Source organism: Cyanistes caeruleus, unplaced genomic scaffold (assembly GCF_971803275.1).
Source record: "Cyanistes caeruleus unplaced genomic scaffold, bCyaCae1.hap1.1 HAP1_SCAFFOLD_499, whole genome shotgun sequence".
In the NCBI taxonomy this organism is placed as follows: domain Eukaryota; kingdom Metazoa; phylum Chordata; class Aves; order Passeriformes; family Paridae; genus Cyanistes; species Cyanistes caeruleus.
Window position 1 is genome coordinate 1 of NW_028256215.1, and position 19,789 is coordinate 19,789.

A 19,789-nucleotide genomic window follows, 5' to 3' on the forward strand; every position below is an offset into this window, starting at 1 on the left:
TACTTAAAGCTGGTGCGGAGCAGGTTTGAAGGGAATAAAGAATTCCCTGTCTGTTTGGAGCACTCACGTCGTGGCACGGGAGCTGCCGGCTCCTCACGGAGCACAGCGAGGGTCTGGGCGCTCCCAAAGCGGCCGACTGCCCTCAGCCACCGCCAGCCACAGCTCGGGGCCCACCGAGAGGAGAGCACGGGGTCAGCCCCGGCCGCACGGAACCGGCCAGGAGAGAAAGCGCCTGAAGGGCGGCCGGGGCAGGGGGGCCCGGCCCCGCCACGGGCTGCGGGCCCGCCCGGGGCCCCGGCCCAGCGCCCGGCCCGGTTCCGGCGTGCCGGGAGCCGCGGCCGCAGGGCCCGAGCGGCCCCGCTCGCTCCGGACCCGCACCGGGGCCGCTGCCACCGCCAAGCCTCGGCGGCCCCCGGGGAGGCGCGGACGGGCCCGCCGGGACCCGCGGACGGGAGCGGGGACGGCTCCGGCTCCACCCCCGCCCCACCGGGCCCCGCTCGGGCCGCGCTGCCGCCTCGTCCCCCCCGGCCGCGGCCACCCCTCCGCCGGGCGCCTCCCGCCCCGCCGGCCCCGGGCGCGGTCCCGCGGGTGCCCCGGGGCGAGGCGGCCCCGGCGCGGCCCCGCCGCCCGGCCCGGCCCGGCCCCGCTCACCCGCGCCCGTGGTCGCCGCCATCTTGCGCCGCCGCCGCCGGCCCCGCCCCCGCCTGACGTCACCACAACGCGGGAACTGCAGGCTCGGGCGCGGCGCGGGCGGGCGCGCTAAGGGGAGCTCGCGGCGGGGCGGGGCTCGCGGGGAGCTCTGTGGTGCACGCGCGGCGCTCCCGCAGCCCCGCGGCGCGGGCGGGCGTTATCGGTGCATCCCCGGACACCCGCCCGGGGCTCCGGGACACCGGCCCAATCTCGGCCGTGTAGCACCCCTAACGCTCCGGCCCAGCTTCCCCAAACCGCTCCGCTTCGTGTATAATACAAAAATAATTCAAAGAAATAGGAAAGAAGGGAGTTCCGCTTCACTTTGCAACGCATGCTCCAAAAACTGAGCCCCAGAGCATCCTATGAAAATATCCAGAAACAATTAGGAAGCGAAACGTTCGGAGATCCATGGCAGCTTCAGCCTCTCTGCAATGAGCTCTCAGACTGAGCTTTGAGCAGCGGCAGGAGCCATCAGCTGCTCCCACTGCTCGGCTGTTCATTGCTTCATTCCCCGGCTGGCACCGCAGAGCCCCAGCGGCGGCGGGGAAAGCAGCAGGAGGAAAAGAAAGGCCACAGGAACCCGCAGCAGGAATGGGCAGGACAAAGCAGCAAGGAAAGAGGAGAAGGCAGAAGGCAGCTAGATGGCACAAGAGCCCAGCTCAGCCGGCCGGGACCGGCCCAGCGTGGGGAGCAGAGCTGCAGATCATCCCTGGGATGCACACAGGGAATCATCCCTGGGATGCACACACAGGGAATCATCCCTGGGATGCACACAGGGAATCATCCCTGGGATGCACACAGGGAATCATCCCTGGGATGCACACAGGGAATCATCCCTGGGATGCACACACAGGGAATCATCCCTGGGATGCACACAGGGAATCACTCCTGGGATGCACACAGGGAATCACTCCTGGGATACACACAGGGAATCATCCCTGGGATGCACACAGGGAATCACTCCTGGGATGCACACAGGGAATCATCCCTGGGATGCACACACAGGGAATCATCCCTGGGATGCACACAGGGAATCACTCCTGGGATGCACACACAGGGAATCACCCCTGGGATGCACACAGGGAATCATCCCTGGGATGCACACAGGGAATCATCCCTGGGATGCACACACAGGGAATCATCCCTGGGATACACACAGGGAATCATCCCTGGGATGCACACAGGGAATCATCCCTGGGATGCACACACAGGGAATCATCCCTGGGATACACACACAGGGAATCATCCCTGGGATGCACATAGGGAATCACTCTTACTCCTGGGATACACACAAGGAATCACTCCTGGGATGCACACAGGGAATGACCCCTGCTCCTGGGATACACACAAGGAATCACTCCTGGGATGCACACAAGGAATCACTCCTGGGATGCACACAGGGAATGACCCCTGCTCCTGGGATACACACAAGGAATCACTCCTGGGATGCACACAAGGAATCACTCCTGGGATGCACACAGGGAATGACCCCTGCTCCTGGGATACACACAAGGAATCACTCCTGGGATGCACACAAGGAATCACCCCTGGGATACACACAGGGAATGACCCCTGCTCCTGGGATACACACAGGGAATCATCCCTGGGACACACACAGGGAATCATCCCTGGGACACACACAGGGAATGACCCCTGGGATACACACAGGAAATCATCCCTGCTCCTGGGATACACACAGGGAATCACTCCTGGGATGCACACAGGGAATCATCCCTGGGACACAGACAGGGAATCATCCCTGCTCCTGGAATACACACAGGGAATCATCCCTGGGACACACACAGGGAATCACTCCTGGGATACACACAAGGGATCACCCCTGCTCCTCCAAGGCCCTCCTGACCACAAGATCCACTCACACAGGGCAGCTGCAACCCCAGCAAAAGCTGGAGGCCTGAGGGTGCAGAGAGCAGGAGCCTGAGCAGAGCTCTCTGTGGAGGTGAGACTGAAATCAGAGAGCTTTTGAAAGCATTTAAAAGCATTGAACTGAAACGCAGGCCATCCATCCCTGAGGAGTTCAACAGGAGTGCCTTATTCTGCTTCAGCTCTAATCTGTTCCTAATCAACTTAAGGCAAATTTTCTTAAGCCAGCTTTACAGCTGTTAAGAAGGAGCCAGGCAGCCTTTTGCTGCAGAATTGCCATACTGATTTTGTGGGAGCATCCACATCCTCGAAGGGGTGAACAGGGACCTTGGGAGCCGCAGGCACGTCGGGTGAGGGGAGCCACAGAGCCAGCGCTGCCCCAGGAGCCCAGCACAGCATCCACCTGGAAAATGCAGCTGGAGATTAACTCTGTCCCAGTTTCTCCTAATTAAGCAAGATTAACAGATAAATAGTCCCAGCAGCCACCAGTATGAGTAGCTCAGATTTGTTTCCAGTAGTGTGACAGTGGCCAAGGGAGGTTTGGGCAGCAGCAATGCCTTGAACAGCACTTTGGAAGTTCAAATTCTGGTGATTTCTGTGTCCCAAATCCAATTGTTCCATCCACTGCACCAGTGCTGCTCACCTGGCATTTAAACCTGCGGTGAAAAGAGCTCTCAGAGGACCCAGTCCTTCAGGCTGGTTTACACAGGAGCCCTGAACATCCACCCACTTCTGTCCAGAGCTCTCCACAATCAACTGAAAACATTTTGGGACTCCTTCTGAAGTGGAAGAATTCTTTAATGTCAAAGCTGCACAGAGACCTGGTATTGACTGTGGCAATGGGAACAGAAAACAGTTTCATGTAATGGCAAAAAGTTCTCCAAGGGTCTGAACTTACATGAAATATTTTGTGACCAAGGTACCAACTTTGATTTTAATCTGCAGAACCCAGCTCAGAGGCACCTGCATTCAGCACCTCCCACTGAAAGTGAGTTGCCAGGTCCCAACTCATTCAGAATCCATCCACCATATCTGAAGAAGTGGAGATCGAGGTCAATCTAAACCCATGACTCAAAACCCTCTTACCTTGCTCTTTGGGAAGAGGCAGTTTGAATTTAACACAATTTAGAACCAGAGGAGGGAACGTACCTTACATTTGGTCATCAGTAAGCTTTCAGGCAGGCAAGAATTAAACAAGACCCAAATCACATTAACTTGATAAAGTGCCTGTTGGATGTTTTTAGAGAGACTTCTTCATCCCAATTCAGTTGGGGTCACACCTTTGCATCCAGAGCAGAATCAGTTACTTACACTCCTTGAAAGGTGTAGAAGTGTGGTATAACGTAGAGCCAAGCTCCTGAAACGCTGGCAGATGATCACTCCAGCCCAAACAAGCTGTGACAGGCTGCCTGGTGTCTCAGGTCTGGGACTGCACCAGGTGTTGTGCAACCACTGATCCAGCTCTTGTGCTACGTGCTGCCAGTGCAGCAATGAAAAACACCAACAAGACTTCAACATGATTAGTATTATCCAACTGCTTTGTTATAAATATATTATATACATTCAAACATCACATTAAAATATTATTCCATTACACCAGAAGAGATTAAGGCTTTATATTATTTACAGAAATGAGCAAGCACCTTAAAAAAAAAATAAAAAGAACAAAACACCAGTCATTGACATTTCCCTTCTAACATTACGAGTTTGATACCTTGAGGTCTTGAATACAGCTATTTGCAGTGTGCCCAATGCTAGAACTATTTCAAACATTTATTGTTAGGGTAGGAAACACTTAATAGAAGACTCAGCAGTGAGCACTCCACACGAACAGACACGTGTTGTAGGGTGCCCTCCCTCTCCTCCAGAGGCTCCTGAAGTTGAAGGCTTATGCAGAAACTTTTTGCTCAATTCCACGTGGAGAGTAGCACAATTCTGTTTTAAGGGAAACTGAAGACACTTGAGGATTGGTGGCCCCCTGGAGGAGCGGGATTCTCGAGGTCTGTTCCACATGACATCAATCAGGCTGAACATGGTAGCAAAGACAGAGCTGTAGGTCCATCAGTCACTGAGTGCACTGAACATGATTTTACAGGCTTCCACTGCTCCCCTCACTGTTCTCATGCAGTGCCCTTGCACTCCAACACAGAGTGACCAACTCGTCACCGCTCTCCCTGTAGGTCTTAGGCAAGAAGCTGTTTGGGAAGTGTTCAATAATGTTGATACAACACACGATTCCTACGCCCCCACGTCCCCCTGGAGTGCCTGTGCTGCCTCTGGCGTGCCCGGTACCTCACGGATACAGCGACAAAGCAACTTCTAAGGTGTAAGCAGACATGGCTACACAAAAAGGTGCTCAGTGAGAGTAATCATCTTCATTTCAAGTATTGTTTTAAGAATTAGTTCTTTTCATTGCAGTTTGTGTTAGCACTTTTTAGTTTGTGCTTTAGAGTCTGTTATTTCTTTGCAGGTCTTGAATTTGGCTGATGGCTTTATTTCTTTTTTTTTTCTTTTAAAAACAACATTGGCAACAAGTTAAGGATTGCAGAAGGCTGGCAAAAGTTATTTGATTTTCTGAGCCCATTTCATGTCATCTGCTCTTGGCTTCTCCCCAGTAAGTCCTTGGATGATATTCTCCAAGCATCTCCAAAATCTTATCTTCTCTAACGGATAATTCAGCCACCCTAAGGGATTGAAAAGGAAAAAGAGGATTAGTTTGTCATAGCATCCAAAGTTCAACTTTTTTTAGTGAGAAAAAAAAAGCAATCAGCCCAATACTGCTAAAAATGATCAGGCTTAAACTTTCAGGACATAGCAGGACTTAAAAATAGCTCTTTGGGTGGCAAGATTTTTGCCACCATCTGTCAAGTCAGGCTTCCTAATTGTACCACGTTTCTACATGACATCCTGTTAATGAGAATGAGATTTTTTCTTGGCAGAGGTTTCAAAACCCACATGAACTGTTTGTCGAAGCCAATGACAGAATGAAGAACCAGAGTGGTTTATTTCCAGCTGTCTAATTAACTTGATATCTTATTTAGGATCGTGCAACACTGGTGACTGAGCATTCCCACCTGTACAGATACAAAAGCAAGCTAAAGCTTTCTGCAAAACCTGTCCATTCCTCTGAGTCAGAATGAGTGGATGCTGAAAACCCAGAAGCCTGCCTTTTAGAAATGAGCATTCCTGAGCAGCTGCAGGCATTCTGCTCTTTTGAAGGAACAGCAGCTTTAGTGAACAAACCCCATGAGTGGCCTGAGCTCAGCAAGACCCATCTGCGATCAGATCTCAGCACCACTGACTGCTCCCCCAGGCTGGGAGTTCCCTGAGCTGATCACAAACCTTCGCCCCCTTGTTATGCAAAAGCCCAGCTGCAGTTTTGCCAGTGAATTGCAGGACTGTGCAGGTGTGTCCCAGCTGTCCTGGGCCCTGGGGGCAGTACCTGTGGTGATGCAGAAGTAGGTCTCGTGTGGGGACACGTGGTGGATCCTGTGGTGCTTCCTGGGCAGGATGATGTGCCAGTCCTGGAGGAATATCACCCAGCGTGGAAGGCCAAAGTACGTGTGGGACCACTTGTGGATCTGGTTCGTCATGGTTATGAAGATGATGAGGGCAAAGACGTAACACTCCCAGGGACAGGTCTCACACAGCACCTCTGCAAAACACCACGGGCAGCTGTGAGCACCAGCCATGGAAAGGCACATTTCCAGCAGGACAATGTCCTGCCCAGCCAGAGCTGCCTGCTGCTGCAGGAGCTGACAAAGGCCTCACCAAAGCTGCTTTGGCAGAAGTATCACAAGAGCCAGTGAGCCATAAGCAATCCCCAAATATCACAAGACTGGCTGCTAAGTGCCAGAGTCTGTCAACACACCATAAACAGGAAGTCAAACTGAGTTTACCGTAAAAAAATTAATTTGATCCTTTAGTTCTTAACTTCTGGTTTGCACACAAAGTACTTGTGGCCAGAGATGAAGCATTGTTTTGTGTTACACACTTTGGAACAATGAGTTTCCCCAGATGCTCACAGCTGGGTCCCTCTTACAAAAAGAGTATTTAACATAACTTCTAACCTTCCTTGCATACCTCTCCAGCCCCAGATCCTCTGCTGAGCTGGAGAACCTCACTGTGCCACCTTCTGCCACCACACTTCAAAGGAAAGCAAGCTTCCCTCCCTCCTGCCAGGAGCACCATGCTTCCAACAGCTATTTCTTGTCATTCACATCCATGGATTTCTCCAAACTTCACACAGACAAATGTTCATTCAATAGCAACCAGAATGCTAAATCCACAGCTTACCTGGGGAAAAAGAAACAAATTTGTATGCCATGTTTGCCAAGGGGACCAGTGTCATGAAGCAGTTGTCTCCATTGGTCTCTATGAAATCATGCCTGGTGATTGCTGTGGGGTCAATATGGTGCTCCCTAAAGGGCCTGATGAAAGCCTGGGAAAATAATTGGATAAACACAATACCACACTCAATAACGGTCTTGGAAAAGAAAAACAGTACAAAAAATAACCCAAACAAACCCAAAAACCCTCTCATACACTCCAATTTGATGACTGAGTTGAAGAGAATTCCACAGTACAAAGCACATAAGCAGGATTCTAACTTTTGTCATCATGACACTTCAGATCATTTGATTTACATTTGCAAAGCAATTCAGTTCCCACAACCAAGTTTTCTTTGCTTTTTAGTTTTCTTCTAAATGTTCACTTAGGACCTTTTGCATTTGTTTAAAAACAAAGCATCAGGACACTAATTTCTCAGGTAAAATAAACCTGTGAAATTCACTTGCTAAGCAGAATCAACCAAGAAAAAAAAAACCACTAAAAAATTTAGGATTCAGCCTACTACATTTATGGGCTACAGATTCCAGCACTAACAGACTAAATGCAAATTAAGTGACTGGACAAAGCAGTGGAAGACAAACAGAAGTCACCTCTATGAGCAGAAATCACATCTGAACACACAGAGCAATTGTTTTCCTGTGTGGGACAGTCAAACCAGTCACTGAATTGCCTTTAACACTTCCAGCATGTCCAGCCTGTGCAAAGCTGTCCTGAGCAGACTCAGCTCGTGGTTATTTAGTGCAGGGTCTCTAGCAGCAGGGTTTTTAAAAATAATTTAAACTCTGGTCCAGAGATACAGGGGTTCAAGACTACTAAGCCTATTGAAGGTGAACAAAAACAAACCAAACTCAACAGTTTCAATTCTGCTGTTGTAGTTTGTGTAACTCTGGGTAGTAACAAGCAATAGCCCACTTTTTTTTTTTTTTTTTAAATAACAGTCCTTCTAATATTGCACTGGGATGAGTAATTAATGGTAGCTATTAAGAAATTTAATTAAGAAAACAGATTGTTGCTTACTACAGAAGCCAGTGCAGCTTCCACGAAGCAACTGGCATTTGTAGCTGCAGATGTGTAACACATCTCTAATTAAATCTTCAGTCACCACTGTTCTAATATTACTGTGTTACAGCAGGGGCTGTAGAAGTGGAAACTGGGAAGATTCTTCCTGGAGCAGCCTCAGGTTTCACACATTTTTAGGAGTTCAGCTGCAGGGACAACTCTCCAAATCTGTGTTCCTGACCTCCTGAACATCCACAGTGCCCAGCCAGGTTCCAACACTTGTGGTGTCACAGGCTGTTCCCACACAGCCTGGAAGGTCTGCAAACACTGGGACTGCAGCTCTGCCAGCCTCGAGGCAGGTGACAAAAGGGAGCAGTGCCACCTTTCACGTGTCCCCCAGGCCAGGTGCACACACAGCCCTGCCCAGCCCTGCCCAGGCCGTTCCCCGGGCTGGTGTGGCACAGAGCCCAGCTGGGAGCACTGCCAGTGCTGCAGAAGGGACTTCAGGACTTTTTCAAGCTCAAGAATAACAATGTCAGACCTTTCCAATGATGGGCAGCTCCACAGATCCCCAGGTATCTGCTCCCCAGTGGAACAATCCTGAGAGGAAGTCGGCCGTAATAACTCCTGCAACTTGAATGAGAGAGAGAGAGAGTCAGACAAACACAGCATTTTTACTGATTCAGTCACATCTTATTCTTGTTTTACAAGTTTACTTGTTTATCTGCCTCTAACTTATGTATTTACAACCACATGTGATCTACCCAGTCTGAATGAACATATGGTCAGGCAATTAGGAAAAAGAGGTTAGCAAGACACCATTTGGGCAGAAACATTCTTCATCAAATCTGTATTTGTGTTTCACCCATCTCCTACAGAACAGAAATACCTCCCCTAGCAGGTACCTTTAGCTTGGCTGACCCCTCACCTCTGCAGTCTTTCCCCCCACCTTTCATTTTCAGAAAGGGGGAAGAAATTAAAAAGCTCTTTTCATATGACAAATCAGCCCCCACTGTTGAGTCCATTATCCAGCTGGCCCAAAGTCTTAAATGCAGCAGGAGACACTTCATTCTTTATCTACCCCCTTATTACACTGAAGACAGCTTATTTTGTAAGCAGTAAATTCTGTACATTTGTTGTTGTTTCAGAGCGGGTGGGACACAATAGCGTTTAGATCTGGCAGCTGAAAGGGCAAGCAGCCTGGCTTCAGGGGAAGAGATCCAAACAACACTTCTCTTTGCAACAACTCAAATGTTGTTTCTCCATTCTCAGGAGGTAATGCCCCATTAGCCTGCCTTGCCTCCAGCTGCTGCATCATCCCAGTGAAATAACTGCAGGAACAGCAACACAAATTGAGGCAAAATACTGACAATTCAGTAGATGTTCCTGGTGTTGCTTTGATGTCAGCTGGTCCAGGGAAGAATGGAGGGTGCCTGGAGCAGTGCATTATACTGAAGCAATTGGGAAAAACCCTAAGTGCCAGCAATCCTGCTCTGTACTGCAGCAGAGTGTGCTCGCTCCTCTGCGCTCCTGAGGATGAGGAGCTGCAATAATTATTGCAATAATTTATTGCTGCAATAAAGGAGCAAGAGCTGTGCTGAGGTTCCACAGGACCAGCACGGTGACACTCACTGTGTCCTGTCCCTGGGCTCAGGGGACACGTCCTACTGATGAACTGGGCTCAGCACCCTCCCACACCCAGCACTGCCTTCACTCAACACAAGGCACAGGAGCTCAGCTGCTGCTCAGAGGTGGTGAAAGATCTCGGTGTTCTGTCAGGGAGGCTGGGAGGGCGAGAGGAGACTGACAGCCCTGAGCACGGCTGAAGTGTTAACCACACAGCCAGGAAAAGCAAGATAACCTCAGCTCAGGCACAGAACTGCAAACTGTGGGTTCAACACTCAGCAGAAGGCAGCTCAGTGCAGCATTAGGGAAGTCCCAACCCACACACATCAGCTTTCTCCAGCTTCCTGAGGGAGGGCGAGGATCGGCCCACCCAGGGGCTCTCCCTGAGCAGGGGGCGATGCTCGGAGCACACAGGAGCAGGCAGGAGGACTCCAGCTGCAGGACTTGCTCAGAACACTGGCATGTTTGGTTTGCAGGTGGACTGCAGAATAAGGAGGAAGGAGGGCAGCCCAGCAGAGCCCAGAGGTGCACAAAGGGACTCCAGCCAGTATCCAAGCAAACACTCGACTGCCACGTACATTTGCTGGGAATGCTGCTCTGTCCCATTTCCCCACAGCTGATCCTCTGCATGGGCACAGCAGGTGCCTCTCCCCAGAGCAGGACATGGGGCTGGACAATCAACTGCCCCAAACACAGCAGGGACAGAGGGCAGCTCTGTCCCGCTCGTGCCCTGCTCACAAAGCAGGGGATGTGTACGCTTTGTGACCCAGGAAAGGCCCCTCTCCATCTCTTCACTGCTTCAAACTCAGAGACAACCTGCAACCTCTGCTCTTGTGGGTGACTCTCAAACCACTTCCCGTGGCCAGGCTGCTCCTGGGGCTTGCACAAGGAGGAGGCCCCACAGGAGCTTTGAGAGACAAAACTGCTGTGCATATTTACCATTAAAAGCTGTACTTCACCCACATTTTATGAGCCAGGCATAAGCCTGGCTTTTCGTAGATAGAATGATCAAATTGTAACCTGGAAGTCTTACATCAAAGTATACAAAGTTTCACATTTACTGTAAAAATTCAGTTAGAGTCTCTGGAGAGGAAGAAACCAGGATAAGGTGTTATTAAATAACTTGATGCTATTGTGTAACATCACTGAGAACAGTCATGTTTAATCAGTGACTGTGTAAACTGGTCAAACAGCACTAAAGGGTTGGCGTGGCTAACTGCACACAGAAAAAATCTTGTTGTCTAAATATCAATATACCAGTTTTTTGTCACTTACATGCTTAAGAAATAAAATGCCTTGGTCACCTGCAGTCTCCATTTAGTGACCTTCAGTGCAGAGAAGGCAGGGGCTTGATATCATGGCACATTACAAGGTTAAGATAATGATCCCTGGACATTCCAACAAGTATAAACTGTAGCAGCTTGAAAGCAAAACAAGAGAGTTCATAATTTTGGCTAATGAAACTGAGAAACTTTCAGTCAGAAGTGGATCTGAGAGTGCCCAAAAGCAGGGCTGGGACAGCAAATGTATCAGTGTGTACAGCAGTTTTACCAATCCCACTGTAAGCAGGGTTTCCAGTGAGTCCTGTGTGCAGTACCTGCACTCCAGGGACAGGGACAGCCTCAGGGACAGGCTCAGCAGCTGCCCTGGCACACCTGGCACTCCACCTCTCCTTGGGGCTACTCCCTGCTCTGGAACCCTTGGGACCAAGGTCCTGCTCCAGCACTGCTCCCCAGCAGGGCACAGCCACTCAGCCTTGGGGTACAGCTGGACACTGCAGTGAAAGGAGACCCCAAGGAACCGGGCTCCTGTCTCCTCCAGGGCTGAGCAGCAGCAGACCTTAAAGCAAACACTCATCTGCAAAAGCACAGCTTGGCTCAGAATCACCACCTGAGGAACTCAATCCTCCAGCCAAAGTCGGCTGTAACTTTAAGAGAGCCCTGACAACTGCACAGGCAGACAGAGCTGCCTTTGTCCCCGTGCACACCCGTGGGGACACGGATGGGGCAGTGCCAGCAGCGTCCCTGCAGTGCCAGGGCAGGGGCCTGGCAGACCCTGCCCCACCAGGGCACACAGGAGGAGCCCATCCCCAACCCCAGCCACACCAAGAACAGACAGCGGTGCAGCATCACCTGGGGAGTGCAAGCTGGCAATAACTCTAGCAGGTCACTTCCCTTCCAAAAGCAACACCTTCCTCCTCCTCCTCCTCCTCCTGGTGCCCGACCCACCCAGGCTTCACAGGAACCCAGCCCGGTTCTGCCCAAGGCACCCACGGCAGAACACAAACCCTGCTGCTGCCACACAGAGCTACCCTGCAAAGGGTAACAGAATCAAATCCCTCTCTTCAATCACACCTTGTGCAGTTTCCCTCTTCAACAGATGATGCTGCTGAGAATGGAAACACAAAATTACCCACAGCTAGCTGATGGTGACTTCAGGTGGGTGAGAAGTGACTTACTTGGACCAGCACTGAAGCAAAGGATCTTTTGCTAGCTGGGGTTCCTGGTGTCATTTCAAGAACCTTTTAAAACAAAATTAAACCACCTGACCCACGTGCCCAGCACTCACTTCAGCCAGCACTGATGTCTCGAATGTTTTTTCTCCAACGTGTGCCACAGCTTTTGTGTGTTACACACTCAGTGTCTGGCTCTGCAATGCAGCTGGCCAAGGGCAGCCCTGCAGAGCTGCTGGAACTCAAAACAAAGAGGTTCTGGGCCTTGATGAGATCCAGTTTCTATTTTGAAACTGCACTAAGTGATTTCTTCCTGTGTGCTCTCTCTGGCTAGCCCACAACCTCTGCAATAATGAAATATGTACCTCAAATGGGTTAAAAAAATCAGTTGCCCATCTTTCAATAGAGCAGTAATTAACTGCAACTTGTATCATGTCACAAGATGTTCCTAGAGATATCTGTCCTATGTGGGGCAGTTCTTAGGAATATAAACAAATTACAACACGAAGTTAACTCTTCTTCTTTTGTAAGACTGCAATGAGCAGTCCCTGTCATGAACAAATGTGGCTGCAGACAACAGTCAAACGTCTGAAACAAGTCAACCAACTTGGAAAGGGGCTTAAAACCCAACACAGAAATAGGAGGAAGGAGATGAAAATTAAAACCATGATTCATACTGTAACTTGCCAAACGTTTTATCTAGATGTTATTAGTGTATGAACTATACACTCAGCTCATGTATATTGAACAAGCAGGACACCATAAGCTCACCTGAAGGTACAGGAGCTTTTGAGCCAGATATTACACATCTTGGTGAGGATTTTCTGCTTACCACACAATAATCCCTTTGCCAGCCTTGTCCCTGGCACTCCCAACCTTTGATTACAGTGGCAGAGGCTGCTCTGGTTCTGTGGCCCTGCTGGGATCTTGTCCTGCTGCAGTGGGAAAAACGGGGGTGTTCAACCTCCCCCACAGCCCCACTCCCAGCCAGGGCTGCCTGAGTTAACTGGGTCCTTGTGTGCATGCAAATAAAACACCAAACTCACATCTGCACTGCTCTCAGCTTGCAGAAAGAGGAACAGTTCCACGGCTGCCCAGCAGCTGAGGAATCCAGAACTGCATGACTGGAGTTAGCACAAGCCACAACAGAAATCCATCCTCTCCCACCCTTTTTATATATATATATATATATATATATATATATATTTTTTTTTTTTTTATGGTGAGGAGGGGAAGGAAATTGTCTCATCTCTGCCAAACCAGCCTGGAATACAAGAGAGTCATGTGGCTCTTCCTGTCCAGCAAGCTCATCTTTAGTCAGCAGGACATGACACAGCCCAAGAGCTGAAGCAGAGGCACAGAGGTGTCCCCTCAGTGCTGCACTCCCCTGTGGACACAGAGTGACTCAGCACAGCCACAGCACACAGCCAGGGACGTGATGCCCGATGCCAGCTGCAGCAGGAGCACATCCCTCCTGCCCCAAGAACCCCAGCTTGGGGTATTTACAGCATTGCTCGTGTCACAATTCCGTGTGCCTTTGAAGGCAGAAAGAAAGAAGCCATGGCACGGCCTTTAATTACAGACACAGGGTTTAGGCTCAGTGAAATCATGCAGGATGTTCAAACTACTTCATTTCCTAAAAGAAAATATACATTTCCATAAGAGCACACAGAGGGTCCCCATGCAGTGAGCAGGTTTGTGCAGCAGAACAGATCCAGCCCACTGGAACAGTGACCCCTTTCAGATTCCCAAAGACCTGGCAGGAACTCGATCTAAAGCTCCATCTTTATTAGCAGAATGTTTATTTTGTGACTTCAGCTCAAAGGTCAGTATTCCAAACCAAGCCTGAGGGAAGCTGTCAGTGGAACACAGCTCACCCTGTGGGTGACTCAGGACTCCCAACTGTGCCCATGGAGCTGCTCACGTATTTAGGAATTAGGATTTTTATGGATATGACTTTCACAATATGCAATAAAACCTAATAATCACTGTGAATTACAGACAACATTCACACTTCACCTGGAGAAATAATGTATTGAAGGCAACAAAACAAGATAGCCTGAAGCACTATTTTATGGCAGTCATTTTTGTACACAGTATCAGTTATTTCCACACCACTTTATTTACACAGAATCCAGATTCTGCTACTTTAATCATTCACTACTAATTAAATACTACTATCAGTGAATTGGCTGCTTTATCAGTTAAACCAGTAACCAGGATATCAGAGAAGCCCAGCTTTTATCAATATTAACTTTGAGATGAAAGCCAGCTGCAGACAGATTGCACCACAAGTTAAGCATCACTGCTGATTCTCTTGTCTGGATCTGCCCTCATCCCTACGGAGCAGTTCCCATGCCACGCTCTCTCCATTCCTCCCAACACCTCCACCCCATCAGCTGAGAGCAGGCAAGCCTGAATTAGGCCAAGAGAGCTGGTGTGACTCACAGGGGAGGACACTGCTCCCCCCCAGCCCCAACAAAGCCAAAAAGCTCTAATGCAGACATCAGGAATCAGCACGTCCCAGCACTGGCAGAAATTCAGAGCTTCTCTTATGTACCACTGCTTGAACCTGGTGCAGTGTTTCGGGTGAGTTTTGTTTGAACTCATTAGCAATGTACAGCTCTGATTATGAATGAGTACCATTCTCTTCTAAAACACACACCACATACAGTTTATAGGAAAGCTATTTTTTTCTAAAGCACAGGAGCTGAACATCCTATCAGCACCCTTCACTGGTTCTTACTCTCCTCCACAGATCAGGTGGAATCAACTTTTGTTATACTCCTGGAAAAAGTCTTCATTCAGGATAGAAGCCAAACATCACATCCTGACGGGAAAGCACAATTTTCCAAAATTCTTGTGTTCAGTCTGCAGTCCCAGAAATGAAGCCAGTTTGATGCCTGAAGCCCCTTTTATAACATTTACCTTGAGCTTCTGCTTTCTGAAAGTTCTTGTGAATATTTTTGTCAATCAATGTATTTAGTTTCCGACTCTGACCATTCTGACAGCCCTTTTCCTTCTCAATTGTCCTTACACTTGCAGTGACTACCCAAGAACACCAAACCTACACAGCTACATCACAACTTCCCCTCTGAGACACTGAGAAGCCACTGAAATGCAAAGACAAAGCAGTAACACATTGTGCAGATGGTCTCAGTTTCAGAGGCTCACACACAAATGTCCCTCTCCCTTTCCAAAAACAGGTCAAGCCTAAAGGATGCCACGTTTGCTTCCCACATCACAAGAGTTTTGCCCTGAGCAGGGCAGCAAGCAGCTCCCACTTACATATCCCAACGAGGACCGAGGGCGTGTGTTCCAGCCGCAGGTACAAGAGGAGATTGTAAAAGTTGAAGCAGATCAGAGAGAAGCATAAGATGACAGAGATCCATTCTTGTAGTCTCTTTCCTGTTGGAAAAAAAAAAGGGAAAAAGCATGTTTTACTTTATCTGAGAGGACATTTTGAAGCCTGAAAGAACAGAGACAGACCATTCTACTGCCTGGATGACTTGCTCCATTCAGGGAACTGAAACAGGAACTTTTTTTGTCCAAGGGAGGGGCACACATTTTGTCAAAGGACATTCCTCTTCCCCGAGCCAATACTAACCTCTTCCCTCTGCCCTTGTCCAATTAATAGGGCCAAATCAGACATCATCTCACACTGTCCTAGTTTCCCTCTCCCTGAGATTGCTGGCATAAAGTTCCTCCACATCACATCTTTTCTCTATTTGCATTTCATCCAATATTCAGTGTTGCTGGAAGGGCTGAATCTGGGAACAAATTTCTGGCCTCAAACATATTTTAATCACCTTGTGATCTGTAATATTTACAAGCTCTGAGATTTTAAATAAAGCTGTTGTACTAACAGGAAAAGGCACCATTCTCACCATTCTGTATTTTGGTGGCCCTGGAATGGGGCCTAACGTCACAAGTATTCCCCTGAAGCTTCTCCCTGAACTGTTGTCTTGTCTGTGCCTTCCTGCTCCCAGGCAAAGGCTGGGAACCCTCAGCCACTCTGAGATGACAAGGGACAGAAGAAGAAAAGAGAAAGAACTGGCACAAATTCTCTCTGGCACCTTGCTGTACCACTTTGTACCTCTATAAAAAAATCATTTACTGCCTCTAAAAAGGGAACAGACACATCAGAGTACGGGAACACTTGGAGTATCAGATTAGCAGAGAAAGCTGCTCCCTGTTCTTCACTGCTGGATCCCCACGAGGTGCTGAGGCAGAGCACAGGGAGCACTCAGGGTGAGACCTGCAGGATTAGGGCACACAAACAGACCTTTAATACCCAAGGCCAAGAAGATCTGAACTGCCACCAGAAGGGTGCTCTTAATGCCCACAGGAGCTGTCAGGCCAGCCCCTGCCTGTTTTAGGGGTCAGCAGCACAGCTCCTCTTGCCCAGGGCTCCCCAGAGCAGGTACCCCCCAGCCCCTTCCCCACTGCCTCTAGCAGAGCACAAGGAAAGCTCAGGGAGGTGCACGTGCTCTCCCAGGAGCAGAGGCACACTCAGGCCTGGCACGAGTTCAGCTTCTGTCCTACTCCTCCTCTCTGCTGACCTAATGCCTGATCAAATTTCTCCTCCTAAATGCTAAATCAAGTCCTCCTTCTCAACTGTACCATGCAATGAGCAGGGAAAGTAGGAACAGAAATGGAGGATCAGTCTTATCTCCAATGTGCCTACAAGGCAATATTTGGAAGTGTGAGCAAAGGCTTTGACAGGTCAGTTTTACAAGTTCTAGAAGGGCCATGGGTATATAAATTAACACCCTCTGCAGTAGCAGAGGAGAGAATAGTAAAATTAAATTAAGACACAAGAACAGCCATATTTGACAGCAGCATCAGGTCACAACATGGGTGATTCTATAAAGAGATCCCTGGAGTAATGAAAGTAAGAGTTAATTAACACTCACATCCTGTATAAGAAAACCACACCCTGATTAGAGGAGTTAAGTGGGTAGATCCTCATGGAACAATTAGCTGAGTGCTGGGAAGGAGGCTGGCAAGTCCCCTGAGTCCAGTGTGTGCAAACACCTCTGAACACAGGGATCCAGGATGGCTCTTGAGATATCCAGGTTCAAAACTGCAGCCTCAGCTCTGCACTGGGAAGGCAAATCAGTCAAGGAACTGAGTCAGCACTGATAACTTGTGTTTAAAGGGCGCTCAAATCCCAACGTGTGTCCTGTGTGAAGGAATGAAGTGCCAAAGCCACAAAGTGAGCACTTAAAGAAATCAGGGAAATATTCCAGTCATGTTCACTCTGCGCAATTCAATGGAATCCCTGCTCTTACAAATTCAGAATCTGAACATGATATGTTTCCACCATAATACATATTCTGGCATTGCTTATGTAAATTATTTATGTAATGCCAGAAGAAACCTGCATATCTAATACACCCTCAGCTCTCTGACATATCACTGTACATGTGCTACAGCCAGTGAGAAGGGCAGCAAGCTCTTTAGGGAGGAAAATCTTTTCCTTATGAGCCAAAGCAGTGCTAAAGTCAGTGACTGCTTTTGTGTAAAGCACAGGAATCAGCTCTGCAGAGACCAGAGCAGCTGAAAGGTGTCACACAGGACCACCTCAAGGCAACCAGGAGCTGAGCAAAAGGAACTGAAATGGGCAAACTTGTCACACAAACCAGCAAAGGCCTTGGATTCCTTATCATCACCTACTCGTGCAGGAATTGCCTTGGATGTGCAAGCTGGGCTCAGCTGATCTGCTGGAAACCACAAGACACTGCAAACACATCTTCCCTAACCCTTCACCAGAGAATGGATTCACTAGGCATGGCAGGAATACCCCACTCCTCTCACTGCAAGCTAAAAACAAACGGTGGCTTTTCTACAAGGAGTTTGCAATTATTTCCACAGTACAAACAGTCATTTACTGAGCTCAAATCACAAACTGAAGCTTCTTTGGCAAGTTCTAAGCATAAGGAAAGCGAACCAGGAATTCCAGCACCCCTGTGCCACTTTCTGAGGTGCCAGGCCCGGAGATCTCAGTGAGCAGATGTTCTGCAGCAAAGCTTCTGCTGGCACCGCCTGCTGCATCAGCCCACCTGCATCCAGCGGGGAAGGCTCGCTGTCTGTCCCTCGGCTTTGGAGAGCACAACGCCGGTTCCGGCCAGTGTGTGCCTGGGGTCGCTCCCGGCCCCGAGCCCGGCCCTGAGCCCGGCCCTGAGCCCGGCCCTGAGCCCGGCCCCGAGCCCCGCCAGCCCCGGCCCTGAGCCCGGCCCCGAGCCCGGCCAGCCCCGGCCCTGAGCCCCGCCAGCCCCGGCCCTGAGCCCGGCCCCGAGCCCCGCCAGCCCCGGCCCGCTCCGAGCCCGGCCCCGAGCCCCGGCCCGCTCCCCCGCGGCCCCCGAGCGGCCGGGAGCCGGGCCGGGGGGAACCGGGCCGGGAGAACCGGAATCGAGGGGAACGGGTCCTGGGGGAGCCGCCGCGAGCACCCGGCCCGAGGGCCCCGCCCGTCCGCGCCGCCTCACCTGGCGAGTAGAGCTCGGCCAGCTCGCGGGCCCCGGCGTGCTGAGCGCCCCAGCGCCGGCCGCCGCCCTCGGGCTCCTCCGCGGCCTCGTCCCGCGGCGCGGCCGCCCCCGGGCCGCTCTCGGCCATGTCGGGCCGGGATGGGCGCGCAGGGCCCGCGGACCCGCCCGGCAGCGACGGCAACGGGCCGCGCTGCGGCGGGGGGGGCGGCCAGCCGGGCCCCGCCCCCGCCGCCTCCCGCCAATCACCGGCGCCGCCGCGCGGCCTCCGGGCCAATGGGCAGCGCCGGCCGGCGAGCAGCAGCCAATAGCGAGGCGGCACGGCCGGCGGCGCAGCGCGGGGCGGGGCCGGGCGCGGGACGGGCGGGGCCGGGCGGGGCCGGGCGGGGCAGGGCGGGGCTGGGCGGGGCTGGGCGGGGCAGGGCGGGGCAGGGCGGGGCGGCGCGGCGGGCGCGGTCCGGTCCGGTCCGGTCCGGGATGGGGGCGGGTGCGGGGCCGGGCCGGGGCCGGGCGGTCCCGGGTGTTCCCGTTCGCACCGCCCCCTCCGCCCGGTGCCTCGCGCGCCCTCTGGCGGCGCGGGCGCTGCTCCTGGGAGCCGCCGCCACCACGGCGACAGGGACTGCCGTGATGTGTGACAGGGACTGCCGTGATGTGTGACAGGGACTGCCGTGATGTGTGACAGTGACGCCGCTGCCGGTGCCCTCGGTGAGCCAGCCCGTGCTCTCGGGGCTGGGGAGCACAAACGGAGACCGTGCGCTGCGGGCACAGCCGCGGTTCACCGGTGCCGGGACGCTCCCCGTGGGTCTGCGACAGGCGGCCACACGTGCCCGGTACCAATGTACCGGTACCGGTTCTGGCTGAGGCACGATCCCGGGAGCGGGTCCCAAGGTGTGTTGGTGATCCCGGTTCGTCGGGGCTGTCGGGAGGAACGGACACCGGCACAGTGCCGCCAAAGTTCGGCTGTGGAGGGGGATTCCTCCTTGGAGAATGGCTTGGGATCGGCGGGACCAGAGCCGCTCCTGTCCGCACGGCACGAGCGGTGACCGCTCCATGGGCACGGTTCCGGTCCCGCTCCGCCCGCCCGGTGAGGCCCCGGTAACGCCCGGTCCGGCACGGTCCGGCACGGCTCGGCTCGGCCCGCTAGGTGGCGCTCCAAGCCTGCTACCGGGACCGGGATCGGGATCGGGACCGGGATCGGGATCGGGATCGGGACCGGGATCGGGATCGGGACCGGGATCGGGACCGGGACCGGGATCGGTTCCACACTGAGCTCCTCCCCTGCCCCGCACCGGACAGGCGACAG

The 19,789-nt window shown here is 51.7% G+C and overlaps 1 protein-coding gene across 1 annotated transcript; it reads right to left on the bottom strand.

The window, feature by feature from the left end:
* Positions 1-4,094: 4,094 nt before the first annotated feature.
* Positions 4,095-18,648, bottom strand: LOC111938394 (plasmanylethanolamine desaturase 1-like). The gene is made up of 6 exons (XM_086874713.1): positions 18,490-18,648; positions 15,290-15,409; positions 8,465-8,556; positions 6,871-7,015; positions 6,017-6,229; positions 4,095-5,258 (listed from the first exon to the last, which is right to left on the bottom strand). The coding sequence occupies exons 1-6, from the start codon at positions 18,614-18,616 to the stop codon at positions 5,137-5,139; spliced, it is 819 nt and encodes a 272-aa protein (XP_086730839.1). The 5' UTR covers positions 18,617-18,648; the 3' UTR covers positions 4,095-5,136.
* Between the last annotated feature and the right edge of the window lie 1,141 nt (positions 18,649-19,789).